General features: G+C 48.1%; 1 protein-coding gene across 3 annotated transcripts in view; it reads right to left on the reverse strand.

The window, feature by feature from the left end:
- LOC116362584 (C-myc promoter-binding protein) overlaps positions 1 to 17,533 on the reverse strand; it is a 96,824-nt gene that overhangs the window by 22,220 nt on the left and 57,071 nt on the right. For all 3 annotated transcript variants that reach the window (XM_031816663.1, XM_031816664.1, XM_031816665.1), the window contains 4 exons: positions 10,104 to 10,273; positions 1,969 to 2,252; positions 1,091 to 1,157; positions 474 to 532 (listed from right to left, as the gene is read on the reverse strand). In XM_031816663.1, the coding sequence (XP_031672523.1) occupies positions 474 to 532; positions 1,091 to 1,157; positions 1,969 to 2,252; positions 10,104 to 10,273 (580 nt within the window). The remainder of the gene's footprint in view (positions 1 to 473; positions 533 to 1,090; positions 1,158 to 1,968; positions 2,253 to 10,103; positions 10,274 to 17,533) is intronic.

Below are 17,533 nucleotides of genomic sequence, written 5' to 3' on the forward strand. Positions count from 1 at the left end.
AACTTCACCGGCAGTCACCAAACCTTCGTCCAATTCTTTAAACCAATCTAAAGGTATGTTTTGGAGTTCCTCAAGGTACTGCTATAGGACCACTACTGTTCTTATTATGATATACACCTGTTAAATCCACTTCAATCAGTGTAGATGAAGGGGAGGTGACAGGTTAAAGACAATAGATTTCAGTTCCTTTGAACAGGGTTATGGTAGTAGGTGCCAGGCGCACCGGTTTGAGTGTGTCAAGAACAGCAACTCCGCCGGAGTTTTCACGCTCAACAATTTCCTGTGTGAATCAAGAATGGTCCACCACACAATGGACATCCTGCCAACGTGGCACAACTGTGGGAAGCATTGGAGTGTAAAGTCCATCCCCCGACAAATTGAGGGCATAAGGGGGGAGGGGGGGTTGTGCAAGTCAATATTAGGAAGACGTTCATAATGTTTTGTACACTCGGTGTATATGATACCTGTCTTACCTGAGTGGTAGAGGGGATGACACAGGCTGGCTCAACATCAGGCTGTCGTGAGGAGAGAGCTGGGGAATGTCAACACATTACCAGAGGTATAGTGTGGTGGGGACAGGTCTGGCACAAAATGGCTGCCGCATTTCATTTCGCAGGTGGATGTTATCAAAGACTCCCATTTAACCAGTACTGTCTCTGTTGCCAGAGATTGGTGCTAGAAGGGGGTATAGTGTGGTGGGGACAGGTCTGGCACAAAATGGCTGCCGCGCTACATTTGGCTGTTATCAAAGACTCCCATATAACCGGTACTGTCTCTGTTGCCAGAGATTGGTGCTAGAAGGGGGTATAGTGTGGTGGGGACAGGTCTGGCACAAAATGGCTGCCGCGCTACATTTGGCTGTTATCAAAGACTCCCATATAACCGGTACTGTCTCTGTTGCCAGAGATTGGTGCTAGAAGGGGGTACGTTACCTCAATACAATGTAAATAACTTTGAGAAAAACACTGTTAAAAGAATGATGATTATGATCAAGACAGAGTCAGACATGGTTTAGTCGTGAATAGAGACACACACTGACAGAAACCATAAACACAACATAGCAGCCAGCACCATGGATGCCTTAACTCACCTGCACCAGTATCCTGGGCCTCTGAGAGGAGGGGAAGGGGACCTTGTGCATGAAGTGGGAGATGTGCCTGACAGGAAGAAGAAGAAGAAGAAGAAGAAGGAAAAGAAGAGGAAGGAGAAGAAGAAGGAAAAGAAAAGGAAGGAGAAGAAGAAGAGGAAGGAGAAGAAGGAAAAGAAAAGGAAGGAGAAGAAGAAGAGGAAGGAGAAGAAGAAGAAGAGGAAGGAGAAGAGGAAGGAAAAGAAAAGGAAGGAGAAGAAGAAGAAGGAGAAGAAGAAGAGGAAGGAGAAGAGGAAGGAGAAGAGGAAGGAGAAGAAGAAGGAAAAGAAAAGGAAGAAGAAGAAGAAGAGGAAGGAGAAGAGGAAGGAGAAGAAGAAGAGGAAGGAGAAGAAGAGGAAGGAGAAGAAGAAGGAGAAGAGTTACAGGACATGAGGCCAGAAATAACCCTGAGGAGGAGGTGAGCATAATCTGTCATCACACCGTCTGGGACATGGGGGGGGGGTAGATTTACATAGAGTTCTGCCACTACACTGTCACCTGACCATCACAATGCCCTGTTGAACTGTCAGCAAACACTTGATCTAAACATAGCCTCTGGTGTTTATTTAGTGGACTGGATACCATTTGGAATTGTTAAATCTTCTAGGAGTGTGTCTACAGTATATCTATGTACAAAGTGCCTGGGTATGGTGCCTGTCCTATACAGAGCTGTCAGACAACACAGGCAGTGTCATACAGGGTCACTGACAACACTGTGTACTTATAAAGGACCGTGGCTCAGCATGGTTCCTAGCAACACCAAGGCCAATGGGTTCAAGTGCTGCAGTTGACACCACAAATGTCTGCTGTGTCCTAATATATATTATTCACACGGTGCTCACTTCTCGATGGGCAGGGTGTGAGGTCCAGAGATGCAGTATCGATAGAGGAAGGTGAGGAACTTGCGGAAGGCGTCAAAGAAGGGCCAGTGAGACAGCAAACAGATACACTTGTTGGTGTGTAGCGCTCTGGGGCCCGGAGCTGGGGTGGAGGGGGAGGTGGCTGGGGATGAGGCTGGGGAAGAGGGCCCGTGGTCCAGCCCCGGCAGACCCAGCTGAGAGCGCTGCTGGTCGGTCAGACAGTCCTGGGAGTAGGGCTCGTAGAACTGGATGGCTGCACCGTACACCTGAGATGAGGAAACACAGATACACATCAGGATGGATCCATTAGTACATAGAGGTAGGGGCACATATGTATCTGTTGCCATACAGCTGACTGGAACCAGAGAACGTCAGTCGAGTGGAACGAGGAGTGGAGCGAGGAGTGGTATGAGGAGCTGGAGCGAGGAGCGGAACGAGGAGTGGAGCGAGGAGTGGAATGAGGAGTGGAACGAGGAGCGGAGCGAGGGGTGGAGCGAGGGGCGGAGCGAGGAGCTGGAGCGAGGAGCTGGAGCGAGGAGCAGAACGAGGAGCGGAGCGAGGAGTGGAGCGAGGAGTGGAACGAGGAGCGGAGCGAGGAGCTTGAGCGAGGAGCGAGGAGTGGAACGGGGAGTGGAGCGAGGAGTGGAGCGAGGAGTGGAGCGAGGAGCTGGAACGAGGAGTGGAGCGAGGAGCTGGAACGAGGAGTGGAACGAGGAGTGGAGCGAGGAGCTGGAGCGAGGAGTGGAACGAGGAGTGGAGCGAGGAGTGGAGCGAGGAGTTGAGTGAGGAGTGGAGCGAGGAGCTGGAACGAGGAGTGGAGCGAGGAGCTGGAACGAGGAGTGGAACGAGGAGTGGAGCGAGGAGCTGGAACGAGGAGTGGAGCGAGGAGTGGAACGAGGAGTGGAGCGAGGAGCTGGAGCGAGGAGTGGAGCGAGGAGCTGGAGCGAGGAGTGGAGCGAGGAGTGGAACGAGGAGTGGAGCGAGGAGTGGAACGAGGAGTGGAGCGAGGAGCTGGAGCGAGGAGTGGAACGAGGAGCTGGAACGAGGAGTGGAGCGAGGAGTGGAGCGAGGAGTGGAGCGAGGAGCTGGAACGAGGAGTGGAGCGAGGAGTGGAACGAGGAGTGGAGCGAGGAGTGGAACGAGGAGTGGAGCGAGGAGCTGGAACGAGGAGTGGAGCGAGGAGTTGAGCGAGGAGTGGAGCGAGGAGCTGGAGCGAGGAGTGGAGCGAGGAGCTGGAGCGAGGAGTGGAGCGAGGAGTGGAACGAGGAGTGGAGCGAGGAGTGGAACGAGGAGTGGAGCGAGGAGTGGAGCGAGGAGTGGAGCGAGGAGTGGAGCGAGGAGCTGGAACGAGGAGTGGAGCGAGGAGTGGAACGAGGAGTGGAGCGAGGAGCTGGAACGAGGAGTGGAGCGAGGAGCTGGAACGAGGAGTGGAGCGAGGAGCTGGAACGAGGAGTGGAGCGAGGAGTGGAGGGTGTCCAATTTGACTGGATCGCGGAGTGAGTTTCCCAAAGGCTGGAGCGCACACTTCATGAGCTCAGGGTATAGTCTACTTGTGTGTTGCTATAGCCCCTTGCTTTAGGTATTGTCATGGAGTTCACTAAATATTTTCATAAAGAAACTGTGTTAATATGACATGTAGTCTATTCAGAGTGTTTAATATGACATGTAGTCTATTCAGAGTGTTTAATATGACATGTAGTCTATTCAGAGTGTTTAATATGACATGTAGTCTATTCAGAGTGTTTAATATGACATGTAGTCTATTCAGAGTGTTTAATATGACATGTAGTCTATTCAGAGTGTTTAATATGACATGTAGTCTATTCAGAGTGTTTAATATGACATGTAGTCTATTCAGAGTGTTTAATATGACATGTAGTCTATTCAGAGTGTTTAATATGACATGTAGTCTATTCAGAGTGTTTAATATGACATGTAGTCTATTCAGAGTGTTTAATATGACATGTAGTCTATTCAGAGTGTTTAATATGACATGTAGTCTATTCAGAGTGTTTAATATGACATGTAGTCTATTCAGAGTGTTTAATATGACATGTAGTCTATTCAGAGTGTTTAATATGACATGTAGTCTATTCAGAGTGTTTAATATGACATGTAGTCTATTCAGAGTGTTTAATATGACATGTAGTCTATTCAGAGTGTTTAATATGACATGTAGTCTATTCAGAGTGTTTAATATGACATGTAGTCTATTCAGAGTGTTTAATATGACATGTAGTCTATTCAGAGTGTTTAATATGACATGTAGTCTATTCAGAGTGTTTAATATGACATGTAGTCTATTCAGAGTGTTTAATATGACATGTAGTCTATTCAGAGTGTTTAATATGACATGTAGTCTATTCAGAGTGTTTAATATGACATGTAGTCTATTCAGAGTGTTTAATATGACATGTAGTCTATTCAGAGTGTTTAATATGACATGTAGTCTATTCAGAGTGTTTAATATGACATGTAGTCTATTCAGAGTGTTTAATATGACATGTAGTCTATTCAGAGTGTTTATGGTATGTCCAGGTAGTCACAACAATAGATGGGTGTTGGTTAAATGGTAGGTCCAGGTAGTCACAACAATAGATGGGTGTTGGTTAAATGGTAGGTCCTGGTAGTCACAACAATAGATGGGTGTTGGTTAAATGGTAGGTCCAGGTAGTCACAACAATAGATGGGTGTTGGTTAAATGGTAGGTCCCGGTAGTCACAACAATATATGGGTGTTGGTTAAATGGTAGGTCCCGGTACTCACAACAATAGATGGGTGTTGATTAAATGGTATGTCCAGGTAGTCACAACAATAGATGGGTGTTGGTTAAATGGTATGTCCAGGTAGTCACAACAATAGATGGGTGTTGGTTAAATGGTATGTCTAGGAAGTCACAACAATAGATGGGTGTTGGTTAAATGGTATGTCTAGGAAGTCACAACAATAGATGGGTGTTGGTTAAATGGTATGTCCAGGCAGTCACAACAATAGATGGGTGTTGGTTAAATGGTATGTCCAGGTAGTCACAACAATAGATGGGTGTTGGTTAAATGGTATGTCTAGGAAGTCACAACAATAGATGGGTGTTGGTTAAATGGTATGTCCAGGCAGTCACAACAATAGATGGGTGACGGTTAAATGGTAGGTCCCGGAAGTCACAACAATAGATGGGTGTTGGTTAAATGGTAGGTCCCGGTAGTGACAACAATAGATGGGTGATGGTTAAATGGTGATTATAATGAACGGAGGGAATTTGGAGCGACATAATATTTTTCCTTCCTGTGAGCGAGAAGCGGTTTTTAGCAGAGCGGTTGGAAAGGACGTGGAGCGGCGCCCCGTGAGCGATGAGACGGACCTCCGACCGCTCACACTCTGACTGGAGAACATACATGAACCACACAGAGTTAGTCTTGTAATACTTGTATCTAGTGCACCATAATCAACCATTAATCACTGTGCTTCTCAGTGAAACTTAAATAAGAATCAGGGTTTTCTCTGGATCAAAAAGGGATTTAGGGGGTGGGTGTGGCCGGGGGCTTGGCAAGGAGCCCTCTTTGGACTTAAGAGGCCCGCCCAATCATTTTCTATGCAGACAAATCCCTGAGCATTTAAAAAGAAATACATATATCTGACCTTGTAGCAGCTAGGTTACCCTCTCTCTCTGTCTTTACTCTCGCTGTCTATATCTGACCTTGTACCAGCTAGGTTACCCTCTCTCTCTGTCTTTACTCTCTCTGTCTATATCTGACCTTGTACCAGCTAGGTTACTCTCTCTCTGTGTTTTTACCTTCTCTCTCTACACATTCTAAATCTAGCCTAAATCCTAGAGACAAACACAGTGCAATTTGATTCCTGGAAACCCAGTATTATGCTCTTAGAGACAGATCACATAACATCATAATATACAGTCTGTGGATCACAGCCAAAAGGCTTTTCTGATCTCCTACAGTGTTTAGGTCGTTTTCTAACTGTTCCCAGAAGAGGGTATAGTCAGGTAACAGAGGGTATAGTCTAGTACAGAACAGCCTTCAGTCAGAGGGTGTGTTCTCCCTGTGTATACAGTCTAGTACAGAACAGCCTTCAGTCAGAGGGTGTGTTCTGCCTGTGTGTACAGTCTAGTACAGAACAGCCTTCAGTCAGAGGGTGTGTTCTGCCTGTGTGTACAGTCTAGTACAGAACAGCCTTCAGTCAGAGGGTGTGTTCTGCCTGTGTGTACAGTCTCGTATAGAACAGCCTTCAGTCAGAGGGTGTGTTCTGCCTGTGTGTACAGTCTGCACTGTCTTGTATGCTGTCTTGTAAAGTGTTCATACTTTGTGTTAGTAAATGTCTGGGTCAGTGGCTGACAAGCTCAGTTTAAAGGTAAGCCTGGTCTGTGTGCAGAATGAGGGGCAGTACACCAGGACCTCCTGACTGTCTCTACGACCTTGGCCAGGAAAACACAGCTCACCTACCGCACTCACAGTTGGGTCAGACCGGGGTTGGGGTTGTATTTTAGGTAGTATTAAATAGGTCCACTAAGCCTCGGCAAGCTCAATCAAGCTACTAGCTAGCTGTTACCTTGCTGCCTGTCACCGTGGTGTTTCTCCTTGGTGGTTACTCTTTGAAGCCAAGATCCTTCCGGCAGCTGTGACTGCCTATCTATTTCTGGTTGTATCTGTTCCATTTCATTCTTGTGTGTGTGTGTGTGTGTGTGTGTGTATGTGTGTGTGTGTGTGACCCACTTTCGCTGCTGGCATGTGCTGTGCGTCACCGTGGTTTCCTGGTGCCCCAGTATGGGTAATGTTTTGGCTGAGGTCCTCCTCAGCTGTTGTTGTGTGTGAATGTGTCAATGCCTGCCACAAGAGGTAGACATGCCACCAGAGGTCTCTTCACAGTCCCCAAGTCCAGAACAGACTATGGGAGGCGCACAGTACTACATAGAGCCATGACTACATGGAACTCTATTCCACAGTACTACATAGAGCCATGACCACATGGAACTCTATTCCACAGTACTACATAGAGCCATGACTACATGGAACTCTATTCCACGGTACTACATAGAGCCATGACCACATGGAACTCTATTCCACGGTACTACATAGAGCCATGACCACATGGAACTCTATTCCACGGTACTACATAGAGCCATGACCACATGGAACTCTATTCCACAGAACTACATAGAGCCATGACTACATGGAACTCTATTCCACAGTACTACATAGAGGCATGACTACATGGAACTCTATTCCACAGTACTACATAGAGCCATGACTACATGGAACTCTATTCCACATCAGGTAACTGATGCAGCAGTAGAATCAGATTTAAAAAGCAGGTAAATATACACCTTATGGAACAGCGGGGACTGTGAAGAGACACACACACACACACACGCACACACACACACACACACACAGACACACACACACACACACACACACACACACACACACACACACACACACACACACACACACACACACACACACACACACACACACACACACACACACACACACACACACACACAGACACACACACACACACACAGTGTAATATTATTGTATAGTGGTTTTACACACACCATATCTTTTGTTTTATATGTGATGTACAGTAAGTGCTTTAATGTATTTAGACCCCAGGAAGAGTAGCTGCTGCCTTGGCAGGAACTAATGGGGATCCATAATAAACCCCAGGAAGAGTAGCTGCTGCCTTGGCAGGAACTAGTGGTGATCCATAATAAACCCCAGGAAGAGTAGCTGCTGCCTTGGCAGGAACTAGTGGTGATCCATAATAAACCCCAGGAAGAGTAGCTGCTGCCTTGGCAGGAACTAGTGGTGATCCATAATAAACCCCAGGAAGAGTAGCTGCTGCCTTGGCAACAGCTAATGGGGATCCATAATAAACCCCAGGAAGAGTATCTGCTGCCTTGGCAGGAACTAATGGGGATCCATAATAAACCCCAGGAAGAGTAGCTGCTGCCTTGGCAACAGCTAATGGGGATCCATAATAAACCCCAGGAAGAGTAGCTGCTGCCTTGGCAGGAACTAATGGGGATCCATAATAAACCCCAGGAAGAGTAGCTGCTGCCTTGGCAGGAACTAGTGGGGATCCATAATAAACCCCAGGAAGAGTAGCTGCTGCCTTGGCAGGAACTAATGGGGATCCATAATAAACCCCAGGAAGGGTAGCTGCTGCCTTGGCAGGAACTAATGGGGATCCATAATAAACCCCAGGAAGAGTAGCTGCTTCCTTGGCAGGAACTAATGGGGATCCATAATAAACCCCAGGAAGAGTAGCTGCTGCCTTGGCAGGAACTAATGGGGATCCATAATAAACCCCAGGAAGAGTAGCTGCTGCCTTGGCAGGAACTAATGGGGATCCATAATAAACCCCAGGAAGAGTAGCTGCTGCCTTGGCAGGAACTAGTGGTGATCCATAATAAACCCCAGGAAGAGTAGCTGCTGCCTTGGCAGGAACTAGTGGTGATCCATAATAAACCCCAGGAAGAGTAGCTGCTGCCTTGGCAACAGCTAATGGGGATCCATAATAAACCCCAGGAAGAGTATCTGCTGCCTTGGCAGGAACTAATGGGGATCCATAATAAACCCCAGGAAGAGTAGCTGCTGCCTTGGCAACAGCTAATGGGGATCCATAATAAACCCCAGGAAGAGTAGCTGCTGCCTTGGCAGGAACTAATGGGGATCCATAATAAACCCCAGGAAGAGTAGCTGCTGCCTTGGCAGGAACTAGTGGGGATCCATAATAAACCCCAGGAAGAGTAGCTGCTGCCTTGGCAGGAACTAATGGGGATCCATAATAAACCCCAGGAAGGGTAGCTGCTGCCTTGGCAGGAACTAATGGGGATCCATAATAAACCCCAGGAAGAGTAGCTGCTGCCTTGGCAGGAACTAATGGGGATCCATAATAAACCCCAGGAAGAGTAGCTGCTTCCTTGGCAGGAACTAATGGGGATCCATAATAAACCCCAGGAAGAGTAGCTGCTGCCTTGGCAGGAACTAATGGGGATCCATAATAAACCCCAGGAAGAGTAGCTGCTGCCTTGGCAGGAACTAATGGGGATCCATAATAAACCCCAGGAAGAGTAGCTGCTGCCTTGGCAGGAACTAATGGGGATCCATAATAAACCCCAGGAAGAGTATCTGCTACCTTGGCAGGAACTAATGGGGATCCATAAAAAATACAAATGCGTAGGTGTGTGTGTGTGTGTGTCAGCGTGTGTGTGTTCGGTGGGATAACATTCCTTGGAGGTTAACTGCATGTGTGTGTATGTAGGAGGTATAAGCGTTCTTGGGGATTAGGAGGTGTGTATGTGTGTCCAAATGTGTGAGAGTGTGTGTATGTGTGTCCGAGTGTGTGTATGTGTGTCCACATTTATGAGAGTGTGTGGATGTGTGTCCACATTTATGAGAGTGTGTGTATGTGTGTCCACATTTATGAGAGTGTGTGTATGTGTGTCCACATGTATGAGAGTGTGTGGATGCGTGTCCACATGTATGAGAGTGTGTGGATGCGTGTCCACATGTATGAGAGTGTGTGTATGTGTGTCCACATGTATGAGAGTGTGTGGATGCGTGTCCACATGTATGAGAGTGTGTGGATGCATGTCCACATGTATGAGAGTGTGTGGATGCGTGTCCACATGTATGAGAGTGTGTGTATGTGTGTCCACATGTATGAGAGTGTGTGGATGCGTGTCCACATGTATGAGAGTGTGTGTATGTGTGTCCACATGTATGAGAGTGTGTGTATGTGTGTCCACATGTATGAGAGTGTGTGTATGGGTGTCCACATGTATGAGAGTGTGTGGATGCGTGTCCACATGTATGAGAGTGTGTGTATGTGTGTCCACATGTATGAGAGTGTGTGTATGCGTGTCCACATGTATGAGAGTGTGTGGATGCGTGTCCACATGTATGAGAGTGTGTGTATGTGTGTCCACATGTATGAGAGTGTGTGTATGTGTGTCCACATGTATGAGAGTGTGTGTATGTGTTTGTTTGTTAAGATAACATTCCTTGGACCTAGTGCGTGCATGTGGACGGGTGTGCATGGTGGAATAACCATTCTCCAAAGTGTGTGTGTGTGTGTGTGTGTGTGTGTGTTACCTTCTCTCCAGAGGATCCGGTCAGTACGAAGGTGGAGAAGACAGGCAGGGGGTATTTGGTTTGGGCCGGCCAGGCCTCGATGGTGGCCCCCATGGGCAGACAGAACAGAGGCACGGACTCAGGCAGGGGGAAGGACTCATAGTCCTCCTCAGGATACCTGCTAAACAGACCTGGAGGGTGGGAGGGAGGGAGGGAGGGAGGGAGGGAGTAGGGAGGGAGGGAGGGAGGGAGGGAGGGAGGGAGGGAGGGAGGGAGGGAGGGGAAAGGGAGTAGGGAGAGAGGGAGGGAGCGAGGGAGCGAGGGAGAGAAGGATGGAGGGAGGGAGGGAGGGAGGGAGGGGGGGAGGGAGGGGGGAGGGGAGGGGAGAGGGAGGGAGGGGAAAGGGAGTAGGGAGGGAGGGAGGGAGGGAGGGAGGGAGGGAGGGAGGGAGGGAGGGAGGGAGGGAGGGAGGGAGGGAGGGAGGGAGGGAGGGAGGGAGGGGAAAGGGGAAAGGGGAAAGGGGAAAGGGGAGAGGGAGGGAGTGGGGGAAGGAGAGGGAGAGGGAGAGAAGGAGAGGGGGAGGGAAGGAATGAAGGAGATCACACCTCAATAAAATGGGGGTTAATGTAGAATGTTTCCATCATAATGAACCACTAAACAGCTATGGGTTAATGTGGAATGTTTCTACTGTTATGAACCACCAAACAGATGTGGGCTGATAGAGGACTATCTCTCATTTAATGTATCATGACATGATCATAATCATCATTACATGCAACACTAGGCAGTTCCTGTAGCACTAAGCAGTCGCTGACAGATAACGAAGTCGCTGTTAATTAGGCCTATGTTCTCATGCACCCTGCCTGGCTCATATCCTCGGGGATATATATCTCTCTCTCTTACCGGCTCATCAGCCAACCAGGGAGAATCTCCGATAAATCAGCCAACCAGGGAGAATCTCTGATACATCAGCCAACCAGGGACAATCTCTGATACATCAGCCAACCAGGGACAATCTCTGATACATCAGCCAACCAGTAAGAATCTCTGATACATCAGCCAACCAGGGAGAATCTCTGATACATCAGCCAACCAGGGAGAATCTCTGATACATCAGCCAACCAGGGACAATCTCTGATACATCAGCCAACCAGGGACAATCTCTGATACATCAGCCAACCAGGGAGAATCTGATACATCAGCCAACCAGTAAGAATCTCTGATACATCAGCCAACCAGGGAGAATCTCTGATACATCAGCCAACCAGGGACAATCTCTGATACATCAGCCAACCAGGGACAATCTCTGATACATCAGCCAACCAGGGAGAATCTCTGATACATCAGCCAACCAGTAAGAATCTCTGATACATCAGCCAACCAGTAAGAATCTCTGATACATCAGCCAACCAGGGAGAATCTCTGATACATCAGCCAACCAGGGAGAATCTCTGATACATCAGCCAACCAGGGACAATCTCTGATACATCAGCCAACCAGGGAGAATCTGATACATCAGCCAACCAGTAAGAATCTCTGATACATCAGCCAACCAGGGAGAATCTCTGATACATCAGCCAACATTTGGCCGCCTTTCGTTCCAGTACTCTGCTGCCTGTGACTGGAACGAATTGCAAAAATCGCTGAAGTTGGAGACTTTTATCTCCCTCACCAACTTCAAACATCAGCTATCTGAGCAGCTAACCGATCGCTGCAGCTGTACATAGTCTATTGGTAAATAGCCCACCCTTTTCACCTACCTCATCCCCATACTGTTTTTATTTATTTACTTTTCTGCTCTTCTGCACACCAATATCTCTACCTGTACATGACCATCTGATCTTTTATCACTCCAGTGTTAATCTGCAAAATTGTAATTATTTGCCTACCTCATGCCTTTTGCACACATTGTATATAGACCCCCCCTTTGTTTTCTACTGTGTTATTGACTTGTTAATTGTTTACTCCATGTGTAACTCTTTGTTGTATGCTCACACTGCTATGCTTTATCTTGGCCAGGTCGCAGTTGCAAATGAGAACTTGTTCTCAACTAGCCTACCTGGTTAAATAAAGGTGTTCTCAACTAGCCTACCTGGTTAAATAAAGGTGTTCTCAACTAGCCTACCTGGTTAAATAAAGGTGTTCTCAACTAGCCTACCTGGTTAAATAAAGGTGTTCTCAACTAGCCTACCTGGTTAAATAAAGGTGTTCTCAACTAGCCCTACCTGGTTAAATAAAGGTGTTCTCAACTAGCCTACCTGGTTAAATAAAGGTGTTCTCAACTAGCCTACCTGGTTAAATAAAGGTGTTCTCAACTAGCCTACCTGGTTAAATAAAGGTGTTCTCAACTGGCCTACCCGGTTAAATAAAGGTGAAATAAAAAAAATAAAAAAACCAGGGACAATCTCTGATACATCAGCCAACCAGTAAGAATCTCTGATACATCAGCCAACCAGTAAGAATCTCTGATACATCAGCCAACCAGTAAGAATCTCTGATACATCAGCCAACCAGTAAGAATCTCTGATACATCAGCCAACCAGGGACAATCTCTGATATACCAGCCAACCAGGGACATTCTCGGATACATCAGACAACCAGGGACAATCTCTGATATACCAGCCAACCAGGGACAATCTGTGATATACCAGCCATTCTCTGATACATCAGCCAACCAGGGACAATCTCTGATATACCAGCCAACCAGGGACAATCGGTGATATACCAGCCAACCAGGGACAATCGGTGATATACCAGCCAACCAGGGACAATCGGTGATATACCAGCCAACCAGGGACAATCTCTGATATACCAGCCAACCAGGGACAATCTGTGATATACCAGCCAACCAGGGACAATCGGTGATATACCAGCCAACCAGGGACAATCTCTGATATACCAGCCAACCAGGGACAATCTGTGATATACCAGCCAACCAGGGACAATCTGTGATATACCAGCCAACCAGGGACAATCTCTGATATACCAGCCAACCAGTGACAATCGGTGATATACCAGCCAACCAGGGACAATCTGTGATATACCAGCCAACCAGGGAGAATCTGTGATATACCAGCCAACCAGGGAGAATCTGTGATATACCAGCCAACCAGGGACAATCTCTGATATACCAGCCAACCAGGGACAATCTGTGATATACCAGCCAACCAGGGACAATCTCTGATATACCAGCCAACCAGGGACAATCTGTGATATACCAGCCAACCAGGGACAATCTGTGATATACCAGCCAACCAGGGACAATCTGTGATATTCCAGCCAACCAGGGACAATCTGTGATATACCAGCCAACCAGGGACAATCTGTGATATACCAGCCAACCAGGGACAATCTGTGATATACCAGCCAACCAGGGACAATCTGTGATATACCAGCCAACCAGGGACAATCTGTGATATACCAGCCAACCAGGGACAATCTGTGATATACCAGCCGACCAGGGAGAATCCCTCCTACCCTGCTGTAAACATCCATGACTCATCACTAGAGCATTTGCATTGAACAACCAAGTAACTGTGGGGGGAAAAACAAGCTACAACCGTTTATCGTCACAATGAACAGTGTAGAGAAAAAAAGTGTCCACATTTACTCCAAACCCTGTTATAAACATGAATGACTCACCAGCCAACCAGAGAGAATCCAAACCCTGTTATAAACATGAATGACTCACCAGCCAACCAGAGAGAATCCAAACCCTGTTATAAACATGAATGACTCACCAGCCAACCAGGGAGAACCCAAACCCTGTTATAAACATGAATGACTCATAACCACAGAATTAGCATAAAAATGACAAGTACCACAATGTACCCGCCCCAAAAAGTACCAAAAACCTTTTATCAGTCAAAATGAGCAGCTGGAGACATTTGTCTGTGAATGCTGGCTATAGAAGTCTCATGTCTTTTCTGAGCAGGGGATTGGAGGGAGTCTCCAGTATCATGTATTTTCCTGTATAGGAGAGCAGGGGATTGGAGGGAGTCTCCAGTATCATGTTTTTTCCTGTACAGGAGAGCAGGAGGATTGGAGGGAGTCTCCAGTATCATGTATTTTCCTGTACAGGAGAGCAGGAGGATTGGAGGGAGTCTCCAGTATCATGTATTTTCCTGTATAGGAGAGCAGGAGGATTGGAGGGAGTCTCCAGTATCATGTATTTTCCTGTACAGGAGAGCAGGGGATTGGAGGGAGTCTCCGGTATCATGTATTTTCCTGTATAGGAGAGCAGGAGGATTGGAGGGAGTCTCCAGTATCATGTATTTTCCTGTACAGGAGAGCAGGAGGATTGGAGGGAGTCTCCAGTATCATCTATTTTCCTGTACAGGAGAGCAGGGGATTGGAGGGAGTCTCCAGTATCATGTATTTTCCTGTATAGGAGAGCAGGAGGATTGGAGGGAGTCTCCAGTATCATGTATTTTCCTGTACAGGAGAGCAGGGGATTGGAGGGAGTCTCCAGTATCATGTATTTTCCTGTATAGGAGAGCAGGAGGATTGGAGGGAGTCTCCAGTATCATGTATTTTCCTGTACAGGAGAGCAGGGGATTGGAGGGAGTCTCCAGTATCATGTATTTTCCTGTATAGGAGAGCAGGAGGATTGGAGGGAGTCTCCGGTATCATGTATTTTCCTGTACAGGAGAGCAAGAGGATTGGAGGGAGTCTCCAGAGGAACATCAGGGGTTGCGTCCCAAATGGCCCCCTATTCCCTATGTAGTGCACTACTTTTGACCGAGGCCTATAGGGAATAGGGTGAAAATTGCGACAATGAATCAGTCAAATGGAATGTCAGCCTGTCCATCAATGGGGCTCATTGTGTTTCAGATGAAAAGAAGTGGCCAGAGGGCCTGCTTATCAGTCCCTCTTATTAAATAAAGGTTAAATAAACACATGTTGTTTAAATCAGTGTGAAGCTACCAGACTACAGGGCCTTGGACAGTGACTGGGCTCTATGAGGATAGTACTGTTCCAACTGTGTCTGACCCTACCAAGCTACCAGACGACAGGGCCTCAGACAGACACTGGGCTCTATGAGGATAGTACTGTTCCAACTGTGTCTGACCCTACCAAGCTACCAGACGACAGGGCCTCGGACAGTGACTGGGCTCTATGAGGATAGTACTGTTCCAACTGTGTCTGACCCTACCAAGCTACCAGACTACAGGGCCTCAGACAGTGACTGGGCTCTATGAGGATAGTACTGTTCCAACTGTGTCTGACCCTACCAAGCTACCAGACGACAGGGCCTCAGACAGACACTGGGCTCTATGAGGATAGTACTGTTCCAACTGTGTCTGACCCTACCAAGCTACCAGACGACAGGGCCTCAGACAGACACTGGGCTCTATGAGGATAGTACTGTTCCAACTGTGTCTGACCCTACCAAGCTACCAGACGACAGGGCCTCAGACAGACACTGGGCTCTATGAGGATAGTACTGTTCCAACTGTGTCTGACCCTACCAAGCTACCAGACTACAGGGCCTCAGACAGACACTGGGCGCTATGAGGATAGTACTGTTCCAACTGTGTCTGACCCTACCAAGCTACCAGACTACAGGGCCTCGGACAGACACTGGGCTCTATGAGGATAGTACTGTTCCAACTGTGTCTGACCCTACCAAGCTACCAGACTACAGGGCCTCGGACAGACACTGGGCTCTATGAGGATAGTACTGTTCCAACTGTGTCTGACCCTACCAAGCTACCAGACTACAGGGCCTCGGACAGACACTGGGCTCTATGAGGATAGTACTGTTCCAACTGTGTCTGACCCTACCAAGCTACCAGACTACAGGGCCTCGGACAGACACTGGGCTCTATGAGGATAGTACTGTTCCAACTGTGTCTGACCCTACCAAGCTACCAGACTACAGGGCCTCAGACAGACACTGGGCTCTATGAGGATAGTACTGTTCCAACTGTGTCTGACCCTACCAAGCTACCAGACTACAGGGCCTCAGACAGACACTGGGCTCTATGAGGATAGTACTGTTCCAACTGTGTCTGACCCTACCAAGCTACCAGACGACAGGGCCTCGGACAGTGACTGGGCTCTATGAGGATAGTACTGTTCCAACTGTGTCTGACCCTACCAAGCTACCAGACTACAGGGCCTCAGACAGACACTGGGCTCTATGAGGATAGTACTGTTCCAACTGTGTCTGACCCTACCAAGCTACCAGACTACAGGGCCTCAGACAGACACTGGGCTCTATGAGGATAGTACTGTTCCAACTGTGTCTGACCCTACCAAGCTACCAGACGACAGGGCCTCAGACAGACACTGGGCTCTATGAGGATAGTACTGTTCCAACTGTGTCTGACCCTACCAAGCTACCAGACTACAGGGCCTTAGACAGTGACTGGGCTCTATGAGGATAGTACTGTTCCAACTGTGTCTGACCCTACCAAGCTACCAGACGACAGGGCCTCGGACAGTGACTGGGCTCTATGAGGATAGTACTGTTCCAACTGTGTCTGACCCTACCAAGCTACCAGACGACAGGGCCTCGGACAGTGACTGGGCTCTATGAGGATAGTACTGTTCCAACTGTGTCTGACCCTACCAAGCTACCAGACTACAGGGCCTCAGACAGGACACTGGGCTCTATGAGGATAGTACTGTTCCAACTGTGTCTGACCCTACCAAGCTACCAGACGACAGGGCCTCAGACAGTGACTGGGCTCTATGAGGATAGTACTGTTCCAACTGTGTCTGACCCTACCAAGCTACCAGACTACAGGGCCTCGGACAGTGACTGGGCTCTATGAGGATAGTACTGTTCCAACTGTGTCTGACCCTACCAAGCTACCAGACGACAGGGCCTCAGACAGTGACTGGGCTCTATGAGGATAGTACTGTTCCAACTGTGTCTGACCCTACCAAGCTACCAGACGACAGGGCCTCGGACAGTGACTGGGCTCTATGAGGATAGTACTGTTCCAACTGTGTCTGACCCTACCAAGCTACCAGACTACAGGGCCTTAGACAGTGACTGGGCTCTATGAGGATAGTACTGTTCCAACTGTGTCTGACCCTACCAAGCTACCAGACGACAGGGCCTCAGACAGTGACTGGGCTCTATGAGGATAGTACTGTTCCAACTGTGTCTGACCCTACCAAGCTACCAGACGACAGGGCCTCAGACAGACACTGGGCTCTATGAGGATAGTACTGTTCCAACTGTGTCTGACCCTACCAAGCTACCAGACTACAGGGCCTTAGACAGTGACTGGGCTCTATGAGGATAGTACTGTTCCAACTGTGTCTGACCCTACCAAGCTACCAGACGACAGGGCCTCGGACAGTGACTGGGCTCTATGAGGATAGTACTGTTCCAACTGTGTCTGACCCCTACCAAGCTACCAGACGACAGGGCCTCGACAGTGACTGGGCTCTATGAGGATAGTACTGTTCCAACTGTGTCTGACCCTACCAAG

The sequence above is a fragment of the Oncorhynchus kisutch genome, unplaced genomic scaffold, assembly GCF_002021735.2.
Source record: "Oncorhynchus kisutch isolate 150728-3 unplaced genomic scaffold, Okis_V2 scaffold849, whole genome shotgun sequence".
Lineage (NCBI taxonomy): Eukaryota > Metazoa > Chordata > Actinopteri > Salmoniformes > Salmonidae > Oncorhynchus > Oncorhynchus kisutch.